This window comes from Sturnira hondurensis, unplaced genomic scaffold (assembly GCF_014824575.4).
Source record: "Sturnira hondurensis isolate 20B ecotype Veracruz unplaced genomic scaffold, ASM1482457v3 Scaffold0022215, whole genome shotgun sequence".
Classification (NCBI taxonomy): domain Eukaryota; kingdom Metazoa; phylum Chordata; class Mammalia; order Chiroptera; family Phyllostomidae; genus Sturnira; species Sturnira hondurensis.
Window position 1 is genome coordinate 4,489,041 of NW_028094846.1, and position 25,354 is coordinate 4,514,394.

At 52.5% G+C, this 25,354-nt stretch overlaps 2 protein-coding genes across 2 annotated transcripts; one reads left to right on the forward strand and one right to left on the reverse strand.

Moving 5' to 3' along the window:
- Nucleotides 1-2,849: 2,849 nt before the first annotated feature.
- Nucleotides 2,850-5,994, forward strand: MYOCOS (myocilin opposite strand). Its single transcript, XM_037035292.1, has 2 exons — nt 2,850-2,972; nt 5,832-5,994. Exons 1-2 carry the CDS (start codon nt 2,878-2,880, stop codon nt 5,992-5,994), a joined length of 258 nt encoding a protein of 85 aa, XP_036891187.1. The 5' UTR covers nt 2,850-2,877.
- Nucleotides 5,995-6,987: 993 nt separating this feature from the next.
- Nucleotides 6,988-15,990, reverse strand: MYOC (myocilin). Its single transcript, XM_037035175.1, has 3 exons — nt 15,350-15,990; nt 9,546-9,671; nt 6,988-8,356 (listed from the first exon to the last, which is right to left on the reverse strand). The coding sequence occupies exons 1-3, from the start codon at nt 15,909-15,911 to the stop codon at nt 7,572-7,574; spliced, it is 1,473 nt and encodes a 490-aa protein (XP_036891070.1). The 5' UTR covers nt 15,912-15,990; the 3' UTR covers nt 6,988-7,571.
- Nucleotides 15,991-25,354: the final 9,364 nt, after the last annotated feature.

Below are 25,354 nucleotides of genomic sequence, written 5' to 3' on the forward strand. Positions count from 1 at the left end.
CTATCTGGTTCCAATCCTCTAATGAGGCCCAGTAGGGTCACCTACCCTGTTCTCCCAAGAGGCTCCGTCCCTTTTTGCCACACCTGTCCTCACAGGAGCTCTGTCACTTCAGATATCCTCAGTCTACTTCCCACGCAACCGAGAGCCTCTCAGACAAGTCTCCAAGGCCCTGTTTTCAATGTAACAATGATATCGAGTGGTTGTATACTTCTCTGTCATCTGGAAAGAACACAATCTTCGTTTCATTTTCACCTACCTGTCTTTGATGAGTGGGAAAATGTGTCGTCAAACTGACGGACACGCTTTGAATCCCAGCCCTATCACTCAGGTGTGACCTCAGAGTAGCTGCTTTCTCTGGTAGGGCTTCACGGTCACGTGGAGACTTAGCCCCACCCTACCCCGCCCCCACCCCTGCTGTCTCGCCTCTTACAGGTCTGACATAGAGGCTTCTCGCTGGTCCACCAGGGTCGGGGAACATGCGTAGAGATGTGTGGAGCGTCCATCATTGAGGGCAGCTGGCAGGGGAGCCGCGGTGTTTCCAGGACTGCGTGGTGGCCGTCCCTTCAGAGGGGTCTGGACTGCAGCCGACTTCCTCGGTGTTCCCGCCCAACGCCCAGACTTTGTGCTCTGAAGCCAGCAGAACAACACGGCAGCAAGCCGAAAGCAGACCACTGCAGGACCCCAAGGCGGTCACCGCCTCCCTGTGACACCGACAGTCACATGCAACACGGAAGTCTGTTTGTACTTTGCAAACCCTTCACAATGGGAAACCCCATAATGCTCTGGCTCAAGGAAACGGGTGGGGGGAATAATGCCCCGCAGGTTCTGATGCCCCCTCCATCATTGCTGGGCTCCCACCCGGAGCTCGACTCATCCCAGCCCTGGGGGACCAAGGGGTGGGCAGGGAGGACAACACTGGGCACCTGCTTTCAGAAAGTGCAGGTCTGGGTTTGTGAGGGAAAGGCTTCTGTTACATTCATGTGCTACGTGAGCAGCAGCACCTGGATACCCACCTGCACGCATCTATATGCTCATATTCCTCCCTGGGCTGTAAAGCACATATGGAAACATTTAGCTCTGGCTGGTGTGGCTCGGTGGGTTGAGTGATGGCCTACAGACTGAAGGGTCAGCGGTTTGATTCCCAGTCAGGACACTTGCCTGGGTTGTGGGCCAGGTGCCCCCACCCTGCCCCCGGTGGGGGCCACGTGAGGGGCAACCACACCCGGATGCTCCTCTCCCTCACTTTCTCCCTCCTTGCCCCCTCCAAAAGTAAGTAAATAAAATCTTTTTTAAAAAAAGAAAACATTTACAAACACAGCAACAACAAAAAAATAAAATGGGGGGTTTTAGGAAGTATTTTCTCAATCGTCACAACGGCCCTGGGGGAAGAAAGTACTACTCCTCTCTCTACACATAAGAAAAAACCAAGCCCCGTGGATGTGAAATGACTTGCCCAAGATCACTCGGCTCAAACCGGGGAGGCCTGCCACCAACCCACTCCTTTCAAAGCCCAAACACCTGTGCGCTCAGAAGGCGCGCTGTCCGTCACCAGGAAGGGGTGGGACCGAAGAGCCAGGTGGTGCTGGGAGAGGGGAGCCCTGCGACCGCTCTGAAACGCAGTGGGCCGATAGAGGTCAAGGCCTAGTGTTCACCGGGATCTGAAGTGGGGCTCCCTCCTTGCCCCGGCGGCACGTGGCCCCTCACGGGCGCTGCGCTCCGGACCCACCTTCTCCTGCCACGTCTCCGGGGATTTCCCATCAAGGGCCAGGCTGCAGGGCTGATTTGGATCAGCTGCTCCCTTCTGAGGACGCCAGTGAAGGCCATTAACTCAAGCTCCTGAGAGAGACGGCCTTCAGGAGGATAAAAGCCTGAGAGGCAGGCAGTGGGTGGTGGGGGGTTGGCCTTTCCTTCCCTGAGGAGGGACCGCCTCTGAAATGCGGGGACAGGGTCTGTCGTAAGGGCATTTCTTTGCGAGATTGTGCGTGGAGGGGCCGAAGGGGCTCTAGACGAGCACATCGGACATCCAAAGGTAAGTCATCGGTCGGGCTTCCTCTGAGCGGCAAACTTTTCCAGCTGAGGCCGCTGCCATCCCTGCTCCAAGAACAGCTCTGCTGGTGGCCAGGAGTGGGGACCCAGCTCCAGGTCTTGGGCCATGGCCTGGCCCTGAGACAGACTGGGAGGGCGGGTCGGTCTGGCCGGCGGAGGGGGCACGGTCTGCAGACAGAATCTAGCTCCGTGGCCCTGGGGGAGCTCCTGAGTTTCCCTGCTGTTCAGTCTCCTGCTTCGTCCGTGGGGACCTTGCAGACTTACTGTGGTCATCAAATAAGGACACCCCTCGGTGGCTGGCACTAAATGGGGGACTGATGGGGTTTCTGGTATCAACGTTGAGCCTCCCTCGGTGCACCTCTGAGCAAACAGCCTGGCCCTGAGCCCCAGTATCCCTGAACCCCCTTCTCCTGTTCTTTGGAAGGCAAATGCTCTGGGCACAAAGCTTGGCAGGGTCCAGGGGTGCCCACCGGGCCTGTGAAGGACGGGCCCCTGGCAGTGGCCCGGGTTCCAGGGGAGTCAGTTCACCCCTCCCGGCCTCCATTGCCCCTCCTGTGACCTGGGGGAGTAGGAGCCACCCTGAGCTTCCACGCTGCATGACTGGGGAAGAGTGCCCACCCTACCCCAAGGGCAGGAAGGCCTCCCTCCTGCCCAAGGCAGGTGTCGGAGGAAGCCTGGCCCTGCACAGGCCTGGGGCTAGGTGCGAGCTACAGGAAGGACCCAGGCACAGTCACCATCACCACTGTCCCCTGCCACTGACACCTGTGTTACTGACCCTTGTGTTTTAGACCCACAGGTGGACTGAATCTCAATTCCTCTGAGCCCAAGGCCATGGCCGAGAGGAGCCTTGCGCACAACGGCCTGAAGCTCCCCTACAGTGACCTGGCCTCCGAGGTGACCAGAAGGAGGTTCAACATGGCCTCCAGGTACTCCAAGCTAGGTGGGTGGATGGTGCCTGAAGCTGCAGGGGACCCTGGTTTATGTAAATGTATTCAAATATATTCAAATGTGTCTCCTCCTGCAAGGAGGAGGCTGACTTTGTGAACCAGACACTGGTTTATGTCAGCCACTATGGGAAACAGCCCTTTGCCACGTGGTCCTACAAGAAGGGACAGTAGGGGTGCTGGGATGAATTTCAGATCTGTGGCTCTTTAATTGGGGGGGGCATCACTTTGATAATCAGGTGGAGGTGGTGAAGTTCTCTTAGTAGAAAAAGGCATGACTTTGCAAAGTTTGGGGACAGCATGGATTCCCTGAAACTTGCCCTCCTTCCCAAGAGGCTGGGAGCTCCCTGCAGGCAGGGGCTCAGTCTCCTTCACCGTGACGTGCCTGGTGCCCAGGGCTGTGCCCCTGAGGTCCTTAGAAAGAAGACACCTTACTGTCCCGAAAGAGAGGGTATGCCTGCGTCGAAGGTGTGGTGGGCAGATAAAACGCTGGATGCCTAATTTAATTTAAATCTTAGATAAACGACAAAACATGTATTTGGCCAAAATACACCTGTGCAATATTGGTGATATGCATAGTGTAAAAATCAGTCATTTATCTGAAATGCCCTTCAGCTGGCCCTCTGTGTTGTCATTTGCTAAACCTGGCAAGCCCACAGGCTCACTGAGGCAGGGCCCCCTCCCTGTGGTTTGAGGACGGCATCCATGTGCACAGGTGTGTGGAGCACACAGTAGGACTCCCACTTATGCTAAAACTGACCTCTGTGGAAACAGATGTGTGGCCAGGTGTCACTGCCGTGCTGTGTGTCAAGAGGTCCCTTGTAGAAGCGGAGACCTTTCTGGTGGAGGGACAGGAGCCCGGAGTTCAGTGGGGCTTCTTCATTCACAGAGAATACCCACGAGTTACTGGACTTGCTTACGTGGATTTAGTGGGTTTACGAGCTGTTTTCTCGTCTTCTTCTAAATGATGTTTTTTTGTTCACACTGTTACGTTGTCCTGATGTTTCCTCCTTCACCTCCCTCCGCCCAGCCTGCTCTCACTTCCATTGTCAATCCCACACCACTGTCCACATCCATGGGTCCTTCATGTATGTTCTTTAACTAGTCCCATCATTCTCTTTCAAACAGCCCCCACCCTCTGCCTCCCCCCTCTCAGTCTGTTTCATGTTTCCATGCCTCTGGTTCTCTTTTGCTCATTAGTTTATCTTGTTCGTTAGATTCCTGTTATAAATGAGATCATATGGTATTTGTCTGTCATTGACTGGCTTATTTCACTTCACATAATGCTCTCCAGGTCTATCCATGCTATTGCAAAAGGTAGGAGCTCCTTTTTTTTGGCAGCAAATGTATTCCATTGTACACATGTACCAGTTTTTTATCCAGTCATCTACTGATGGGCACTTAGGCTGTTTCCAACTCTTGGCTCTTTATTATCTAATCTTAATGGATGTAACCCTTGAATGAGGCAAGTGGCCCTGACCAGTGTGCATTGGGCACTGCTCATTTGGTTGGGTGTCATCCTGTAAAGCAAACAGTCGCTGGTTTGATTCCCAGTCAGGACACATGCCTGGGTTGCAGGTTCAGTCCCAGATGGGGTGCATGCGAGAGGCAACTGATCAATGTCTCTCAATCACATTGATGTTTCTCAGCCTCCCTTCCCCCTTCCCTTCCCCTCTCTCTAAAAATAAATAAATGAATACAGTCTTAAAAAGAAAGAGACAAGTAGCTTAACAAACCTCTGCCAGGAAACCTAGGTCGAAATAATTCTAATGAGGTAAACATGAGCAGAGAACAAAAAGTGGCAGAGCTGACCCTTCTGAATTGTCAGGTTCAATATAAGCTTTAAAATAATGACTTTATGAAACTCCATAAGTTAGCCAAAAATTTTTAAAATACCAATTTAAAATAGGGACCTCTACTCAACATTGTTCACAATACTGCTTGACCTCAGAGCTTACTGGAATATAAGATGTTAGTGAACTGATAAATTATGTGCAGTTTCTTAGTTAGCATGGATGCGGAGTGTCAGAAACCTTTACTGATTGGGTTATGTGGCGAATTACATTGTCCCCAGGGGCTGTGGTCACTGCTCTAACACCCACACAAGAAGGAAGAGACCCCTCCAATTCTGAGACTGCTCCTCGAACACATATCACCCCTCCCCATCACCCCATGACTGTGGAGCAATACTGGGGGTCAGCTCTGCCTGAGGGGTGTGGCAGTGAACTTGTGGTCCAGAAGTCTGGACCTCCCTGCCAAGGCACAACCGGACTCTGCATTCTGGTTGTGCCTTGCACCAGCCACTGGACCGGGGTACATCACCGTCCGTCCATCTCAGCTTCCTTGGCTGAAAACCTTCTTGGGAGATAATGCCTGGGAACCTGCATGTCGTTCGTTTCCAGTCCCTGGAACATAGCAGGTGGTCTGGGGACAGTTAAATCGGAGACTTTCGGTACTGGATGGGTGAGTCACATCTCCTGGAAGGCAGGGTTCGCCTGGCCCAGGGGACAGGGGTCAGTTCAGCAGAGAGGAGAAGTGCTGTGTGGCCAGGGCTGAACTGGCGGAGAAAAGCTGGGAGGCCAGTGGAACTCCAAGGGCGAGCCTGCCCTGGCCTGACCTAGGAGAGCTGGGGGGTAGGGGTGGACGCCAGGCTGTGGGGTCCAGGGGCCAGTGTGAGAAGAGCTGACTCACAGAGCACAGCACGTGGCTCATTCCCGCGCAGTGACGCCCATGTCCGTGTCTGTGGGCAGGTGGGGAAGGCAGCGGTTCTCTTTCACGGATGGGGTCTGGGGGGTCTTTTTCTCTTTAAAAATCCTGCCCTCCTCGTGCCTTTCCTCCCAGGGAAGAAGTGTTTACCAAGCCCAAGGAAGCCGAAGCAATGCTCTTCAACTTGGACTTGGATCAAGTCCCTCCCCCAGGCATGGCTGACTCCCCAGGCATGGCTGACTCCCCAGTCCCCCCAGCCCCACCTCCCTCTCCAGCTGAGGACCCCCAGGTCTCCTAGGCACACACAGCGGCAGTCATTCGGAGATGGACTTTGACATAGAACTCCAGGACACAGTTTCTGGGAAGTCCTCGCCTTGCCTTTGAAGACTGTCTTGGAAGAGCTCTCCTTCCTGTTTCCCCCTCCTCACCCACTGTTGTCTATGGTTATCCCCACAAATGCACTTGTTTGGTTTCTTCCAGCCAAGTCTCTGCTGTGTGGATGTATTTATCTTTCATTGCCATCCTGTGTCAGGAGAGGACACATGGGGAAAGAAGTTCCAAAATAACAAGACAGGGCAAGGCAGATCAGACGTGGCAGTTTCAACAGGGAGGGTGGCCTGGGTACAGCTCCTTGGGAGGGTGACGTCAGAGCAAGGGGTTGAAAACATTGATGGTGTTAGGCAAGCAGCCATCAGGGACCGGGGAGGCCGCTCAGAGCCCTGGAGGCTAACATGGGCCTGGTTGTTCAGAGGAGAGCCAGGAGGCCATGGGCCTTGGCTGGGGTGGAAGGAATCCGGGGACATTAGGAGAGACCGAGCTACCGAGGTGGGACTCTGCCACTGACTTTGCATGGGATGCAGAGCGCCAGAGGGCTTTCAGAAAGGGACTGGCCTGGCCCTTCTCTCAACCAGAGGAAAACCCCGAGTCGACCAAAAAGGCTCATGGAACAGGGTCCAAACTGAACTGGCCACGAGCAAGTGTTCTGACCCCTAGGCATGATGGCACCTCAAGATAGACATTCAGTGTAATCATTTTAAAAATAATGCCCTGAGTTGAGGAAGGATGAAAAGACAGTTCAGGAAGCACTGAGAGCATCAGGAGACGTGGCTGGGAAGGTGTGTGCTCCACTATTGGCCAGGTGCCACCCTGGGCACTCCCCTTCTCACTCACGTGCACACGCGTCCCACACCTTGACCATCCTGCCATCGAGTTCCCAGCCCACAGAAATGTTCTGATGGCTGGAATCTCTACTTTTCCCTGATGCAAAATATCCCACAATATCCAAGGAGAATGGTGTGCACAATCACTTTATTGCACAGGCAAAGGTTGTGGAATAAACACCTGGGCTCTCCCTGAAGCGCGGGAAGCCAGTTCTTGTCAGAGCTTCCTCCGGAAGCTCAGCGCTGGCCCCGAGTTCGCCCCTCCCCGCACAAGGGCTGCTTTCCAGCAGTGCTGGTGCTGACTGTGTAGCATGCAAGCGCAGCCGGTGGCCCAGCTTCCCCTGGAGTCCAGCCCCTTTCCCTAAAACCTCCTCCAAACGCCCTCCTTAGCCAGCGAAGGCCATTCATAAAAAGCCTCGCGGTTTCCATGAAGAAACAGCTACGTGTTACAGCTTGTGTCCCAGATCACCAGGAAATGTAAACTATTTTAGCTATACAGCCCTTTAGAAGCTGTCAGAAGGAAAAGCCTAGGTGTTGAGAAACTCTGTGTGCCCAGGGCGCTGTGTCCCCGCGGCATCAGACACCTGCTCCTGGATTAACGAGAGCGCGCGGCAAGCAGAGCGAAGCTGCGTGGGCGTCCGGCTGGCTGGCCTCTCGGAAGCCCCAAGGCCTCCCCGTCCTCCTGCCGCCTTTGGTGATGCAGCCAGGCGGCCTTTCACATCCTGGAGAGCCTGGTGTCGTAGGTGACCATGTTGAAGTTGTCCCAGGCGAAGAGCTTCTTCTCCAGGGGGTTGTAGTCGATCATGCTGTTGTACTTGTAGCGGTTTTTGAAGGGCACGGCCAGGGCCTTGCTGCGCCCCGTGCCCGTGTCGAACGCGAAGTTGACCGTGGCCTCAGGCGAGGAGTAGCTGCTGACGGTGTACAAGGTGCCGCAGATGACGAAGGCGTTGGCCACCGACTGCTTCCGGATGTTCGTCTCCCAGGTCTGTTCGCGCTCCAGGCTCTCGGGGTTCAGCTTGGAGAGGACGATGGCCCCTTTGGCCCCCTCGGTGCTGTAGATGACCCAGAGGCCCGACTCGTCCACCGCCAGGTCAATGTCGGTGTAGCCGCCCCAGGCGTAGGGGAACTGCCCGTGGTAGCCGGCTCCGGGGATGTCCTTCTCCGCCTGGACTGTCTCCGTGCTCAGCTCGTACCGGATCACCGCCCTGGACGCTGCCCCCTGGAAGTAGAGGCTCCCTGCGTAGACCACGGCACCCGTGCTTTCCAGCGGCCTGGGCAGCACGTGGACCTTGGAAGGGTAGCCCTGCTCGAACTGGCCGGCGAGGCTGTACTCGAACACCTGGCGGACGCCCGTGCCCACCGTGTCAATGCGCCACGTGGACTCCCGCGTGTAGGGGTACACGGGCTTGGGGTCTCTCATCCACACACCATACTTGCCCGTGATGGTTTCAGCTGTTCTCAGAGTGACCGGCTCGCCCACCCAGATGAGCTCTCCGCATCCTGGGGAATCGGAAACAAAGCAGAACAAACACAAAACACCGATTGGCGCTCTCTTCGCCATGTGGGGCCGCAGAAGCCGGGAGCCCAGAGACATCGTCTGGGTTTAAATCCTGGTTCTGCCACCTGCTGGCGTGGTGTGACCTTCCAGGCCTTACTTTGCTCTCTAAGCCTTGGTTTTCTCATTTGGAGAGGGGATAATAACAGTGTTTTTGGGATTGGGACTGTTGTTAGTTCCAGTGTAGGTAAACATGTCAGGTGCTCAGTTAGACTAAATGGCCAGTAAACATTTGTGATCACGCATGACGAGGACTGAAGCTTGACAGAGACTGCCAGGAGGGCTTCACACGCAACTGGTCTCATTGGACTTACCCTGGCCAGGGTCTCATGCGTAGTCATTTCATTATTCTTTCATGTTTAACTTACCGCATTATTTTTTTAAAAATGAGACCAGAAATCGAGTCATGATAGTCATCTCTATACAACAGAGTTTTTTCGGGATGGACCATGTATTTCAGGCATCATTTTAACACAATCAAATCTGAATGTGATTTTAAAAATGTAACGAAGAGGCAGTTAAAAACTTCGATTGAGCAGAATCCCGACAGACTTCTGCACTTTAAGGGGAACCCTCCGTTTCCTTGTAGGAGGTGGAAACGTCCTCAAGGAGGCGCTCATGTCTCGGGGAAGCACATTTTGCAAGTTTCCAAGTGCCCTGGCCCCACGGGTGCCCTTCAGGGTTAGCAATAATTGTCAACGACACGGAGTCACAGTTTCTGAAAACCACACTCTGTGTCCTGACATCGGGCTCCAAGGGGACACCTTGGAGTGGGGCGATGATGTTTTTCCTGAGCACCCAGGGTTCAGAAAAGAAGCCTTTAGTAGTGACCTGTGTGCTCAGATGGTGATGGTGTCCAGCTGGCCCCCCGATACATATAGGAAGGCCCCACCAACAGATGTCATTGTTCAGGTATAATGAACTCAATGTGACAGCTGCGTGGGCAAAACAGACACATCTCATCCCCCATGCAGCCTGGCCCAGCCCGCTATCCCAAGGGTGGGTGACAAGACACAGGCCTTTGCTGGGGAAAGGCTGGCTTCCGGCTGGCTTGCCCTGGCAAGGGAGCAGACAGAGGACTAGACACAGGTAGCTACCACATGGGGACAAAAGAGAACACGTTTAACTTCATACCCGTGTCCCCTTCTTCCCTCCCGGGATGGCCTGGTGGGCTCTCCTCCAAGATTTGGGAAGCAGGAACCTCAGTGAGCTCCGACTTCAGTTCCTGGAAGCCCAGGTTCTCCGAATTCCACCTGGAAACTACATTAAAAGAAAGAGATGGTGTTGTACCATGAGTAAGAATGGCCCGTTGACTGGGTTGAGGATAACACTGAAATAGGTTTCCAAAGATGTGATGATGTTTGAGCCCTGGCTGGTGTGGCTCAGTGGATTCGATGTTATCCTGCAAACCAAAGGGTCGCTGGTTCGATTCCCAGTCAGGGCACATGCCTGGGTTGCAGGCCAGGTCCCCCATAGGGGGTGTGCAAAGGGCAACCACACATGGATGTTTCTCTCCTTCTCTTTCGTCCTCCCTTCCCCTCTCTCTAAAAATAAATAAATCTTTAATAAAAAGATATGATGATGTTCAAGATTTACTTGAAGGTAGTAAATGGCGGTGGGGTGCAGTGAGAGAAAAAACAAGATCAGACTTTGTGGACAGCTGTCAGGGCTGGGAGATGGGTTTGCTGGGGTTCCTACCGGTCTCTCCACCTTCGTGAGCATCATAAAAATTCCAGAACAAAAAGCTCAAAAACAATAAGTTGCATAGGGATGTGCAGAGCAGAAAGGAGGGTATTCAAGATAAAGGAAGGCAGCTTGTGCACCATCCCACTAACTCCCACTAGGAGCTCTGATTTCTGCCTGTGTGATTGATTAGGGGTTATTGGGAAGGTTCTGGTTTCTGCTGGGGTGCCTGGAATTCCACGCTGAGGAGTTCCCTGCATGACTTTGGGCTTCCCACCCCCCCCCTTTGCCACAAAGTAAACATTCCTCTAAGGGATGGTGTATTAAGCTTTCCGTGCTCAGCTGAAATATTCTGTGGGATCTGTTTCTGAGAGCAGCTTTGAACAAGGAGCAGAGGGCAGGGTTCCTAAGGGAGAGAGTTAGAGCCACAGAGAAGGGAAGAGGTTTGAGGACACTGGCTGGACGTGTCACCACAGTTGTTTGGTGTATTCCTGTGGTCATCAGGGACCCTTGAATACAAGGAAAAAGAGGGAGCCAGAAGGAGCAGCCCTCCTCGATGCTTTCAAATGTAGGTCTGTGATTCAAGTACGTGAGGACAGCAGGTCAGGAGCCTGTCCTGAGAGGAGGGGTCTCACACTACAGGGGGCCCTCAGGTTGGGGAGGAGACAGGGGCCCCTGGGCAAGAGCCCTTGTTGTGGTTTCCATGGGGACCAGTGAGGCACGGTCCCAGGTTTTCGACTGGCCAGGGTGGATCATTTCGGCAGGCTCTGGGGTTCTGGAGTGAGGGGGCAGGGAATCGCCAGCCTGAGAGTGAGGACCTGAGAGAGGAGGGTGGGGTGAGCTCTGAACAGGTCGGTTTGCATCTGAAAGGTGTGCTCCCAGGTGAGGGCGGCTGCCTCCGGGACCTGGTTGACCCTGGAGGGGCAGTCCCTTCGGTATCAGCGAGGCCCCGACATCAGAGTGTCAGAATCCAAAGACATGATTAAAGCGGCGCCTTTCCTCTTGTTGACTACTTCCGCCCCTTGAGTGACCTGACTGCCGCGGGGAGGGATCCACGTGTAGCGCCGGCCGGGCCCCCTTGCAGTGAGCTCCGGCTGAGATTTCTCAGTAGAGGGCGCTGCAGGGACGTTGTGGGAAGCAGAGGTTTGCAGTCTCCCCAGTGGGGGCCCTGGCCTGGGTGGGCAGCCTGGGTGTGAGGTCATCCCGTAGAGCCTGAGAAGCCTGACCTGGCTGTGACCTTTCCACAGCCCTCTCCACACGGGGCCCAGAGTCCCTGCCGGGGGACCCCTTGGGGCTCTGCAGGGTTCCTGCAGCCTGTCTCTGACACCACTGGGCCCCCAGCCACCGGTTGCCAGTGCCTCCACTGGCACTCGGGAGGTGGCCTTTGCAGCTGTGGACCAGCTCCTGCCACCTTTCCTACTACCTGATGGGCTGAACCCCGCCTTCCTAGTGAGGCCGCAGCCCCTGCAAGTCTGCCATTCCTCAGTCCGAGGGTGCATGTAGCGTTTACTTACGCCCTTGGTTACTCTTTTATCATTGTGCAGGATTCTTTCTATTGAGTGTCCCCGACTTAACCTGCTCTGTGGACCCAGATTGTTACCAGAGGCTGTATGAGAGCCTCGAGGACACTGCTCTCTGTCTCTGTCTCTCCCTCTCTCTCTCCCTCTCTGTTTCCCTTCCTCCCCTTTTCCACGGCACTTTGCAGGAGCCCCACCTCCCTGCTGTGGAGTAAACAAGAAGCACAATGAAGTGTAATGTCAGGGGATGGCTCCCAGGATGGCTGCAAGGCCAGGTCTCCGTTGGCAGGTGGGAGGCTGGATAGTAAGCTCGCTGGCTTCTTCTGGGACCCACAGCACCGGGCTGTGCCCAGGCTCCCGGGGGAGAACTGTCCCAGTGAGGTCTGAGTCCTTTGGGGAGGAGGACTGAAGGTCCAAAGGTCCAAAGGCAGGGAGCGACTAATAGAGCATGAAGGGGCCTGGACTGGGCCAGAAGTCGTAGCTTCCTAGTTCAGTCCTGCCCTGTGCCCGCGGTGTGACTTTGGGCAAGTTACTCGACCTCTCTGAGCCTCAGTATTTTTTTAGCTCAAAGTATGAATAAAACAGCCCTCAATAAAGCTGAGTCAAAACAAAAATTTCCCAGGAATGTTTCAAAACCACATCTCATTCTGAATGTGGGGGGAAAAAACAAAAGGAGCTTATGAAAATATTAAGAACAATCTTTTATCGGATAGTAAAACATTTTTAGGGCTTCACTTCTATAAAATCCAGTCCTTCTAGGGGGAGGTTCAGGTCTATTACAAAATTCTGAAAATCTGCATATTCTTCCAACCTCCCTTACCTCTGCTTGAGAAACAGACATCTTCCAGAGAGCTTGACCCAGAAATGGAGTTTATTAACTGGCTTGTATAAAAATACCGTGTAGGGGCAAGTGATATTGAAATGATTTTTATAGTTCTTTTCTCTCGCTGCCCGAAGAGTTTGGCCAGGCTGGCAGGCGTGGAAAGGATGGTGGGCAGGGGAGGGAGGGGTCCACGTGTGCGGGCTGTCACAGTCCTCCAGGGCCGTGCAGCCGGGCTCGCTGGCGGCTGGCCTGAGGGCTGTCCCACACCCACGCTCCCTAGAATAAGGGCGTGCCGCAGAATTTTCATGTCTCCATTGACGTTTTGATCACTTTTACATGACATGTTAAAACGATTGTGGAGCTCAAGCAAAAGAAGGCTCTCGCAGCTGCAGTCCATTTCCTGGGAGGTGCTGGAGGTGCCCCCCTGCCACCCACCCTTGACTGCTAACCTGCATGATGACCCCACGAGGGACTGTCAGCCCCATCCCGGAGGCAAGGAAGTGAAATCTACAGTGCTTGTGAATACCTGTGGTGTCCCCGCTGCATATCCTGCCACCTCTTCCCAGCTGTTCCTGTGGCAACCTGCCTGGAGCAGGTGTCACCTGCTGGGACCTGGCCTCAGCTTTTCTGATGGCCTCCAAGCACCAGCCTGGTGCCCTTATCTGTGTATCATGAAGGTGAGTGCCATGTAGCCAATGGGATGACCCTCAGCCAATAGGAATAGCCAGTGGGATGACCCTCAGCCAATAGGAATAGCCAGTGGGATGACCCTCAGCCAATAGGTATCAACTCTAGTGAATGTCCCCTGGCTACAGCCACCTCTGCCTAAAGCACACCCACACTTCAGCCACCCAGAACACACTTGCCCCCATGTCCAAGGTCTTGAAGCAGATCTTCTGACCAAAGCAGACCTTTCCCTGATGTTCCCGTGTAACGTTTCTGTCTTTTACCTTTAAGGTTCTTCTATAACCCAGAGGTCACTTCAGGTCCTGAAGGACCACTGACCCTCACTTGGGTGGAGGGATCGAATTCTAGTCCTGACTCTGCCGCCAGCTAGCTAGGTGACCAGGGACCCTCTGAGTACCTGCTCTGGGACTCAGTCGCCTTCCAGCTCACTCGCTTGGGCTAATGGCACTTGCTGCTCAGGAAAAGCCCCCGGCTAGAAACGAACTCCCAAGGTTGGAGTTCATTATCGTGGGCTGTTGTTGTTATTTCGACAGCAGAGCAGCTGGAGAGACAAAAAACTATAAAATCAGAGATTGCATCCCGTAGGTTCCCAAACACTTGTTAAAGGACCACACACAATAAAACAGACAAAATGTCACTTCTGTTCACACGCACACAGGGGTGCTGAGAATGCCGCTTCCTTGGGTTACCAGTCTGAAATAAGCGCTGCCTCGTGGCACTTCTATTAATAACGGTTCCTCCGTTGTCCTCAAAACTGCAGTTCACCAAATCCCAGCTCTGCCCTGGGGACCTCTGCACCCTGGGGCCCCTGGTGCATTCATCCCTCACTCACCTTGAGTTGGAAAGTCTAAAACGGATCTCTTCCAACTCGAAGGATAAAGGGTTAAAGAAATGCTTTACAACTCAGGGTTACTCTATTTGAGCCCCATACAAATTATTATTCACAGTAGGAATTTCCAGGGCTGTGCTGTGGGGAAGAAACCAAGGGGCAGTGGTTAAATGGCTTATCCAAGGTCACCCCCAGGCACTGACGCTTGGCTTCTAGGCCAAGCTTGTCTCTCGTGTCTAGAAAGACTTTTTAGGAGATATTTTTCCACTGTTTTATTTTGAAGATATTTGAACCTATCAAAACGTTGAAAGAATATTACAATTACTGTTCCCTCGAGGTGACTGTTACTGTTTTGCCATAAATGCTTTACTGCTCTTTCTCCCACTCTTTGAAGTCTTTGCTTCAGTAAGGACAGTAAGTTGCAGATCTCCTGACACGCCCTAACCACGATACCATGTCTCACCCAGAAAACCTGATGCCAACCCAGTAACACACTCTACCAAGCAGTCCATGTGCCAGTTCCCTCAGCACCCCCACACCTGCCCCTTGCAGCTCTTTTCCCTGGCATGCAGGAGCCCAGCCGGGGTCACCCATGCATTTGCCCTCCACATCTCTCCAGCCCCCTTCCGTCTGAGCAAGCCCCCATCCCTCCCCTTTTCTGTCATGCCTGACACGAGCATCTTTGAAGAACCTACACCGATCATCCCACAACCGGATTGCTTTGTTTGTTTCCTCCTGATCGGACAATGTACTCAACACTGAGCATTTGGGGGCACACTTTCACAAGCAGTGACACAAATGCCGTCTTCTCCACTACTGGGGAGGGTGTGCCCCCGCCCCGACCCAGCGCACACTCACAGACACCCCACCTACAGGGGTCAGGCAGCAAAAGCCACCTCGAGGGGTGGCCTGGCAACTTCCACGAAGAGGTCCTCAGATTGGACAAAGTGGAGGGAAGCCTCCAAATGACAGATCGAGGGGAGTGACAATGTGTGACTGCCTCTTTATTTTGCCGAGGAAGCGCATTTACAAGTTTTAAAAAACCACTACCTGTCATCATTTCATAAACCTCTTGCCGCTTGGTGAATAGACTTCACATTCACCCCAAAAGGTAGGAATCAGCCTCCCTGAGCAAAGATTCACAAAAGGACAGCTTTCTAAAAAGGACAGTTGGCACTTTCTACTGATCACGTAGGGACAGGTGTGCCTCGCCTGGCCCATCCAGGTCTCACGCTGCCAGGGCCGTGCAAACTCTGTCATGGGTACGCACAAAACTTGGAAGCACTCATGTACACGGAACCATCGGGGGTTAACTTACTAGCAATAGGAAAGACAGGACAGGGAAGGGCAGGCCTGGGCCACCTGTAACAGGTCACCCTGAATGATGTCGCCTTCTTACCTTCCCTGGAGCCTGGTGGCACTTCCTGAGGGGTGCCATGGGCTTGGGGACACTGGCCCCTGCTCAGCCTTTCTATCTCCTGGCTGCTGCTTTCCAACCTCCGGGCCAGGTCCTCATTCTCCGACCCCAGCCGCCTCTTCTCTTCCTCCAGTAGCTCCCTGTCTCGGAGGAGGTTGCTGTAGGCTGCCTCCAGCTCCCTGGTTCGGGTTTCCTGCTGCTCGAGCTCCCTCCTCAGGGTGGCCAGCTCCTTCTGCGGCCCCTCCAGGGTCTCCGAGGGCCCGGCTGCCCGGGCCGAGGTCAGCTGGTGCAGGAGGCCCTCCAGGGAGCTAAGCCTGGCCTTGGTGCTCTCCAGCTCGGCGTGCTGGGTGCTGCTGTCCCTCTGTAGGTCCTGGATGGCTGACATGGCCTGGCCCTGCTCGGGGCAGCTGGACTCATCGGGGCTGACCACACTGAAGGTATAATGGCACCGGCCACTCCGGTCTTTGGCCTTCCGGAGCTCGGCTGTCCTGGCCCCCACGCCCCACAGCAGGCAGGCCAGAAGCAGCGGCTGGACAGCTGGCATCCTGGGCCCGTGGCTGCCGTGCAGGGCACGGAGTCCTTGGTGCAGAGGCTGGGCAAGGCTCCCTCCAGAAAGCCCTCCTGCTCCTGCCTGGCTGGGTGGCCCTGCCCCTTCTATATACTGGGGAGCCAGCCCTGCACAGGGGAGAGACGGCCACGTGAGGCCGGGTGTGGCCACATGCGGGATGGTTGTTTTCACACTGCTGGCTAGAAAATGACCTTCCAGAAGTCTGTTTTGAATTTCTTTTAAAAGACCGTCCCACAACCCCCTGAAATCCCTCTCCCTGCACCCTGTCGTTCACACCCCTTCCACCCCCCGCCTAATGCCCAGCTCACCCGTCGTGGCTGCTTGTGGGCTGATTTCAGTGAGGGTTTACCTCCAGATTATCTTTCCATTTCTCTGGGTCAGGCACTGCGCAAGGAGCCGGGGACACAGACCCAGTCACTGTCCCTGTGGCAGTGACGGAGACAGCAGCCAAGCCAGATGACCAGGGTGGTGGGCCACCGGGCTTCACGGGTCAGCAGAGCAGAACCATCCCCTCACCCCCGGCTTCACAAGCGCGGGAGGTCTCTGGGGGAGCTTTCTGATACCAGCCTTCCGTCGCAGGCACCGGGGTCAACACCGGTCTCTGCTGTGTGTGCACCTGTGTGTGCGCATGTCTTTACATGTGTTCACGTGTGTGCACAGGGACCAGGAACCACCCGGAAGAAATCTGTGGAACCATCCTCCGGAAGATGTTTTAAAGGGTACAAATGACACAGGGTGGCAAAGAAAAGACACGGTATTGAGCTACTATTATCAAAATTTTAAAAAATTTCAACTTTGCCTGTCCTTGACCGGCACATTAAGAACCAGGTCTGGCAGGGTGGGGGGGGGGGCGCCTCTTTTCAAGGCCATTTTCCGTGTAAATGCTATCCCTGCTATAACAGGGACGGACTGCAACGTGGCTGTAATTTCATTGGTGGTGACCAAGTCGCCGGCGCCACTAACACAGTGTTAGATTTATGGCTCTGTCCACAGTCCAGTGAAATGTGAAACCTCAGTCTTAGTTAGAAGTTGGTGACGATCAAGATGTATTTTTTTCCCATCCATATTTATGAGCTTTCTGAGCCCTGGGTTAATAATTCTGCTTTACATTAATCAACCAAAAGGGGAAAATAACAATAACATAAATAAAAAGAGTCACAACCTGAGCCAAGAGGAGGTCTGTGCAGATCAGCACGCATGATGTAGGCCTGTCGGTACCTGTTGCAAGAATGTTTGCTTCGGAGCAATTTCGATCGCCTCATACCAGCGACACCTGCACTGTTTGTGAAATAAATATTTCAGATGTGTCCCGGCAGACTCACCTCGCAACTGGGGAAGCACATTTTGCTCTAAAGATTCTGTTCTTATTTGATTGGTTCTAACGTTGAACTTGAACTTGAGACATTTCCAAATGGGTATGTGCTCACTGCTGACTCAGGGTCCTCTTCTCAGTGCCTGAATCAGACGATACACATTCCTGAAATGATTTTTTTTTTTTTACAAAGATATCTTATGGTCAGAAAGAAGTAGTTCGTGTCTGTTTGGCTTTACTCTCAGAAATGTTTTCTTCCTGCTAAAACTTCGTGGAGGAAAGGGGATCCAGATAGAGTAGTGATTTGACGACTTCGGTTTGCTCAGGATGACTCGGCCCATGAAGGAGAGAACGTAGGACTAGAGGCAGGTCTCCTGACGTCCCCAGGACGGATCGCTTTTCTTGGTGACCCGTGTACAACAGGAGCACAGAGCCGTGACTGCGTGGCTTTCCCAGTGTGTTCCCGGGCCCTTCGATGAATGTTGTCTCTTCCTCTGAAGCCCTCCCCTTCTCTGTTTCTGTCCCACCCCCATGCTGCAGGCCAGCTGGTGGCCCGTGAGCAGTCACTGTTGGGCCGTGTGGGTGCTGGTCTGGCGTGAGGACTTGAATACTCCTTGGCGTTTTCATGTGGTCCAACCCAGTTTTTGAGTGCCAGGGGGAAGCCACCACCAGCCTTTCTCCCCGCTCTCCATGGTGCCCCGCAAAGGCCACCATGCGTGTCTATGGGAAGGAAGTGTGGCTGTGGGCAACCTTGAACTTTCCTCACCCAGGCTGGTTTGCTGCCCTTTCTTCCTCCCTGGGGGCCTGATGTGGGCTAAACCCTGCTCAGGCCCTGGGCTGCCCAGCTTGCCACCAACCCTAGCTCCTCTCAAGGCCTTTGAGGAGCCCCAGGGCCCTCAGGGTTGAGAAAACAAAGGCCCAGGGAAGGAGAGGGACTTGTTCAAGGCCACATAGCCAGTGAGTGGCGGAAACAGAGGACTGGCCGAGTTTTCCATCTTCCTCATCAGCCCAGTCCACCCGGGCGCCGGGTGGCCACTCAGAGGAAAGAGGCCAGTCCCTTCCTCCCGGGGGCCCACGTGCTGGGAAGTGAGCTAGCTTCCTACCTCCCCATTAAGTAAAGGCCTCCAGTGGCAGAAAACTCGTGCCCGCCCTGGGGTTTGCAGTGATTTTGCGCAATTGCGTCCTTTCACGAAAGAGAGTGACATGTTCTCCCAAAAGCACAGGAAAGCGTTCACTGGACGGAAGACACAGGAAACTCCCTGGGCCCTGAAGAGCAGTAACATCTGGTCAGCTTCAGCCTGCCCTCTTCACCTTCCGGACTCCACCAACCTCTGGGGGCCAAGCCCCCACACCCGCAGCTCCGACCCCTGGAACTCGGGACACGGAGACCTCTGTCGCCTCCAGGTTGGCTGTCAGGCTGTGTTCCATCTCCATTTCCTCTCTGGAGCCTGCAGCCAGGGCGTGTCCTGCTCAGATGCTCCAGGCAGCCAGGAAGGTAGATGCTCCAGGGAGTGTGTCCCGCCAACTGCAGGGTTGAGCTTTGCTGTTGGAGCAGGGGCAGAAGACGCCGCCATGCACAACGGAGGCAGCAGGGGGCGCTGGGGAGCGGCATCAGAACGGCGTCTTCCGTGTGCTCCAGGCTCTGTTTGTTGCTCTCAAGGGTTTAAGCTGGTTGGCTACAATTTTCTCCTGCAGTTCATTTTTCCGTGACAAACGGTCACCCCCAGGCAGGTAGGGTTGTGATTACTTTGCTCCCCGTTTTGTCTGACAGTGTCTGGCAGATATAAATGCTCAATAGATTCTCAGTGGGTGCATGGATGGACACATAATTCAAGAAGAAGTAGAACCCAAAGGTCCCTGAGAAGGGAGGACCAAGCCTCCGGTGGCACCTTCCTCTGGGCAGCTCAGGACGCTTCTGGACCCCTTGGGGCTTCCCCTCTCACCCGTGCACGGGGAAGGAAGGGGAATCGCGTGCACAGTAGCCACAGCATATGCAAAATGGATGTGCATGGATTTTTCTGGCACTCTGCTTATTTACATTTTTCTATGGGAAAATGCTTCTCCTAGCTTGTATTAAAGAGGGAAAACCTACTTCTTAAACTCTCAAGGGCCGCATTCGGGGACAACGGGAGCAGTAAAGACGAACATTCCTTCTTGTTGTGTAGGAATTAGAGCCTCGAACCTTTGTGGGCCAGGAATCCGTGTGTCCATGTACATATGGATTTTCTCCATCAACGTATTACAAGCCCAACAGCTATTCACGGGGAGACCCGTGGGATGTTTGGATGTTTACAATAGCTTCTCACTCGCTCAAGTTTATAAATTATGGTGGGGCACAATCCACTTGTGATCTTTGGTGTGGAGTCAAGGCTATTCTTGACTTATTGTTAACTCAATACAAGCATCTCAGAGTGCCCCCCACCACCCGAGCAACACGTCGGAGAATACGTCCCAAACCACAGCCAAGCGTGGGCTGAGCTTGGTGAGCAAAACCTCTCGGGCCAAGACTCTGGGTTTGTGAGAAAGTTCACAAATAGGTAAACTGTTGCTTTCTTTTTTCTATAGTCCCTTGTACCCAGAGGTATATTTTACATTGAACAACTCATTTTCATTTTGAATCTTGTGACCATCTTAAGAGGTATCATTCACCCCATTTTACAAAGGTGGAAACTGGAAATTCAGTGACTGGTCAATGCATAGATAGGTTAAAACAGTCTAGCGCCTCCTGGTGGCATCTTTCACACCCTCCCAAGGCCCCTCCTTTTTCCACTCATTAAAATTGATGTGACATTTTAAAAATTTAAGCCCTGATCTATATTAAGTTCATCATGATTTTTCCTGGCAGGTAATTGGTATAAACTTTACTTTCCAAATGACAGTCTATGAAGAATTCACAGAAAAGCAGAATATTTTCCATGGAGAGTGATAAAAGCATATTAAACTCTTCCCGTTTTATTGCTTTTAGCCCGACAGTGGAAGATTCATCACCAGCTTGAACTTGTTTTAAGTCATGATTGAAAAACCTCCTAAAATTTTTTTCAGCCTCTGCTGATCTTCCTTTTTGTTGATTCCTGATCTTTCTGTCCCCTCAGGAGTCGGGAGATTACAGCAGAGGGTTGCTGGGGTCCAGATATGTCCACCTGGTCTGCTCACCCCGGTTCACCAGAGGTCAACTGGCCACGCCTCCATTTCTCCATATTTAAAATGCCTCCGAGCGACCGTCCTTGTGACGGCCAGGGGACCAAATGAACGCAAAAGCCCTCGGGCCACGACACCAGCATCTTTAGCGCCTACTACTACTCACTCTCCCTCTGGTGGGGCAGTGCAGCCCCATGAGGACGAACGTCCCTCCCAAATCCACTTTACAGGGCGGATTTTGATGGATCCCCATAGAAGAGCACCATGCATCATGCCCTGATTATATACTGGGAGTGTTATAGAGTCTCTCATCCTTTCAACCAGCCTACTAGACGGTTAATATTCTCCCTACCCCACTTGGAAATTTAGCTTCTGAATCTCGAAGTGAGGCACGTCGGTAGTGATGGCTGGGGTGTGAACCCAGCTTTGGTGCCCCCAGGGCCTGGGCTCCCTACGCAGCAGGTCGGTTCTTTCTCATTTGACTCAAGTTAAGTAAACTCACCAATAGATCGTGCCTCGGGGTGACACGTGTGATTAAGGGAGGGAAGTCATTGCTGGAACATTTTCATCTGCTCATTTCCTTTCTGAATTCTTTTATTCCACGGAGAGCAGAAAGTGTCTTCCCTGCTGATCAGTGAAATCCATGTAACAGATTTCGGGACACATAACTCAAAGGGTTTTTCATTAATAATGCATTGCAGGATAGTTTATTTTCAAAGATGGAACTGTGACCTCTCACCCACAAAACTCAGTCATGAGAGAATGCCAAAGAGGGAGGCATGCACATAAGTGAGAACAGTTTGTTCCTCAAAAACCTAGTTATGGCAGGTTGTATCCGATGCTCGAGGTTGGGGAATTGTCTCAAAAGAAAGAGCTATTTTCTTGGTCCTGTTATACAACAAAAGTAGAATAACATCGGATGTGGAAAGCCAGGAGATGACTACGTAAGTGACCGAGCGTCTGATGGGAACTACACACATTGCACACTGTCTCTGGATGTATTTTAGGTCCAGAGGGCTCCCTCACCAGCTCCGAGGACCCCAGTCTACTTTTCCACAAAATCTAGCCAGCGTTAAGGTTGGGGGAGTCTGAGTGACTTTTACTACTGGCACCAGGAAGGACTGAATCAAAAAGGTAAATCTGCTGAAAGCAAAAACAGACAAACGAACAAAACCCAAAAACCTAGTGCAGCCCACGTTAAACAGAACCATGACCTTTTTAGGACGGTTACATCCCTTCCCATCATTGCAGCATCTGGTGTCAGTTCCGTACTCCTTCTGGGATCTTGCTTCATTCTTGGGTCAGCGACATCGACACCCCTGGTCTCCTGGGCCCCTCTGGTTGTCCTCCTGTCGAGCTGGGTTCTCTTCTTCCTTCTGCCCAGATCTGTGGGTTCCCCAAGTGCTCCTTTTGCTGATCCCTGCGGCAATATTGTGATTGATATGAGATAGATGCATATGTTTGCTTATTCAAATGACCAAAATATATTTCTCATTCACATTTGGTCCTGGTTCTGAAATCCTTGGAATTTGCTAAATGAGGAGAGCATACAGTTATCTTTTTAAGTTTGTGAGGTGACTTTTGGACCCCGCCTAAGGCTGGAGGCTGGTTGCCATGGCAGCCAGCCATGTGATTAGACAGTTGGACAGTTCAGTGGCCCCCGAACCCACTACCTCCAGGAAGTGGACAAGACCTGGAGGGTGAATCAATCGCCAACAGCCAGTGATTTCATCAATCACAACTATGTAATGAAACCTTCACAAAGGCCCAAGAGGATGAGGTTCAGAGAGCTGGTGAACATGTGCAGATTTGGGGACAGTGACACCCCTGGAGAGGCAGGAAGCTCCCAGCCCCTACCCCACCTGTTGCCCTGGGCATCTCTTCCATCTGGCCATTCCTGAGTCAGAACTTCTTATCATAAATCAGCAAAACGGTCAGTGAAATGTCTCCCTGATTTCTGCAAGCTGCTCTAGGAAATTAACCGAGCCTGAAAACCGGAGGGTGGGGTGCAAATCTCTGATCTGTAGCTGGCCTGACAGAGCCCAGGTGAGAGTTTGTGCTGTGACTGGCATCCGAATCGGAGGACAGTCTTGTGAGACCGAGTCCTCAGCCCGTGGCATGGGATGCTGTCTCCGGGTAGACAGTGTCAGGACTGAGCTGAATGATGGGACACCCTGCTGGTGTCGGAGAGTTGTTCATTGCTGTGGAGAGCCCTGCCCCAACACTGGAGGCGGGGGCTCAGAATACCCTAAAGACCCGCCTTCCTCACGATCTACACGGTGGCTGGGTGAGCTCACGTGTGGTCGCCAACCCCTGTGTCAGCCTCGAAGATCCTGCTCCCTGGCCTTCGGAGGGATTGCCAGTTAAAATGCACTTTGCATCTTAGTTTATATTGATTTCTCTCCATGCACCGAGTGTCTTCTGGGTTCCACGTGTCGTGCTGTGCATTCTACCTCCCTCGTCTTTTTCCACGTCACTGCATCCCCAGCTCATTGGTGAGAAAACCGAGGTTCTGATGACAAGAAATTTGCCCAAGGTCACACAATGAGGAGGTCATGGAGCCAGGATTCAGAGGGACAACCCTCTGGCTCCTAACCTCACACTCTCCTTCTGTGCCCAGTGCCTGTCTTGCCCTGATACTTGACCCTGGGCTGTGGTCTGTTATTGTTTTTAGGATGAAAACACCGGAATGTGTTTATGCACTGAAGGGGAAGAGGCAGCAGGGCAGGAGAAGCGCGGGCCTCCGCGATAAAAACAGCTGGCATTTATTAAATGCAGCCGTGTGCCAGGAGCTCTGCTAAACTCCGTACCAGGACGACACCCTGAGTCTTTCATAACATACTTATAAAGTAGGCACTGATGGCTTACAGATGAGAAAAGTGCCGCGGCGTCCACCGTCTCCCAAGGTGGGGATTTGAACACCGCGGGGCTGAACGGCTGTTCTGGGAAATGCAGAGGCCGCCGCCTTCCCTGCACGGGTGCCCAGCTTCTGTTCCGGGGGCACCTGCTCTACGCCAAGCGCCTTATTTACGTGAATGCTACTGCTTAGCGTCTCCCTCAGGGGGACCCTATGACGCCCCCATTTTAAAAGTCGGAAGGGCGAGCCTGCATGGCTGGTGAGCTGCTCCAAGACTTCCTCTGTTCTCTTAACATGCTGGACCATGAATAAGGATGCTGGGGGGGCCCTGCATCCTCAGATCATCCCCAGCATTGCGCCCACCACTTTCTGCCCCATAAACCGGCATGGGAATCCCAGTTCAGCACAGGGATGCCCCGGAGAGCAGGCACTTAGCACTCACAGCCCTGACTCCACTGCAGGGATGGGGGGGCCGTTCAGGCAGCTACACCTCTGCTTCGTCTTTCTGTGTTTTTGAAAATACTTTATTCTGTTTCCAGACAGGATGCTAAAATTTACATGTTATTTCAAAAACACAGCTAACTCAGGATTGAGCACAGGCCTGCGAACCAGAGGATCACGGTTCGGTTCCCAGGGCACAGGCCTGGGCTGCAGGCCGGTTTCCTGCAGGCCAACTACCAGCAGGGGACGCACCAAAGGCAACCATACATTGATGTTTCTTTCCCTCTCTCCTTTCCCCATCTAAAGATAAATAAATAAATAAAATCTAAAAAAAACACACAGCTAACTGAAGTAAAATATACACAAAGTTTATGGTAGACGGTACACACGAGCAAACCTGAAGGGTTAGTTTCATTCTCCCTTCTAGGCCCATGAGGACTTGTGGAAATCCCACTGGCCTTGTGTATCCATAATTTGGTTTTTCTAAAAGTACTCTTCATCTTCTCAAAGAGCAGATTGTACTGTGGTGTCTAAGAAACCAGGGAATAGCTAAGTTTTTCATTTGATCAAAGTACAAAGCAATAATTTCAACCCTTGGCCTTTTGACAGAATCCAGGACCTGTTTCCATAAAAGAATACTTTTATTAAGTGTGCAAGAAGACCTGGAATGTGTGAAAACAGAAAGTATTAAAAGAGTAAAAAGAATCCAGAAACAAGCTGAAAAAAGGTGTTTTTTTTGTAAGAGACCATGTAGGAATTTTATTGTTTCAAATTATAGACTTTTGGATTTATAGAAAGTACCAGATGTTTATCTTCTTGAGGCTTCATCAGTTTCTTTTATGATATAGAGATGCCTGTATTTGCCTCCTGATTCAGTAATTTCTTAATATGATTTCATCAACAAACTTAGTAGCAGGAAAATAAAGTATTCCTCTTCGTGTTTGCTTTTGACCAGGGAACCCTTGGCCCATGGCGCTGTGACTAGCACGCACTTTGCTAAGTAAAACATTTCTTTTTTAGAAAAATATGTTTATTGATTTTTTTCTTTTTCAGAGAGAAAGGAAGGGAGGGAGAAAGAGAGAGAGAGAAATTTCGATGCAAGAGAGAAACATGGATTGCTTGCCTCCCACACAGGCCCTGACTGGGGATCGAACCTGAACCTTTTTGAACGTACAGCGTGCTACTCCAACCAACTGAGCCATCAGGCCAGGGCAAGGGTTGTTTTTGCTGTTGTTGTTTTTAAAGTGTGATGCGCAGTATATTTTGGTCTAATCATAAAAATTTCTTGAAAATAATCAGTGAGGAAAAAGTAATTGAAAAAAACGTTGAGAAAGAATAGGAAATGCAACACCCATTTTTGACCAATGGGAAGCCTGGGAAGGAACGGAGGTCCGCAGGAGAGACAGTGAGCACGTTAGGACTTCAATGTTTCACGGACAGGCAGAGCGTGTCTGAAATGTTCATGTTGGTTTCCCATTTTCCGAACCTGAGTCTCATCCCACTGGTATGTCAGTTAGGGATGCTTCCATCCGCAAGAAACAGGAAGCCTGGCTTCAGCGGATGGAGGGTGTTTTTCTCATCCACCCAGAGCCTGGGAGGTGGCGTTCTGGGGTGTGAAGGCCAAGTGCCATCAAAACCCAGGCTCCTCCCACCTTGCACTTTACCCTCCCA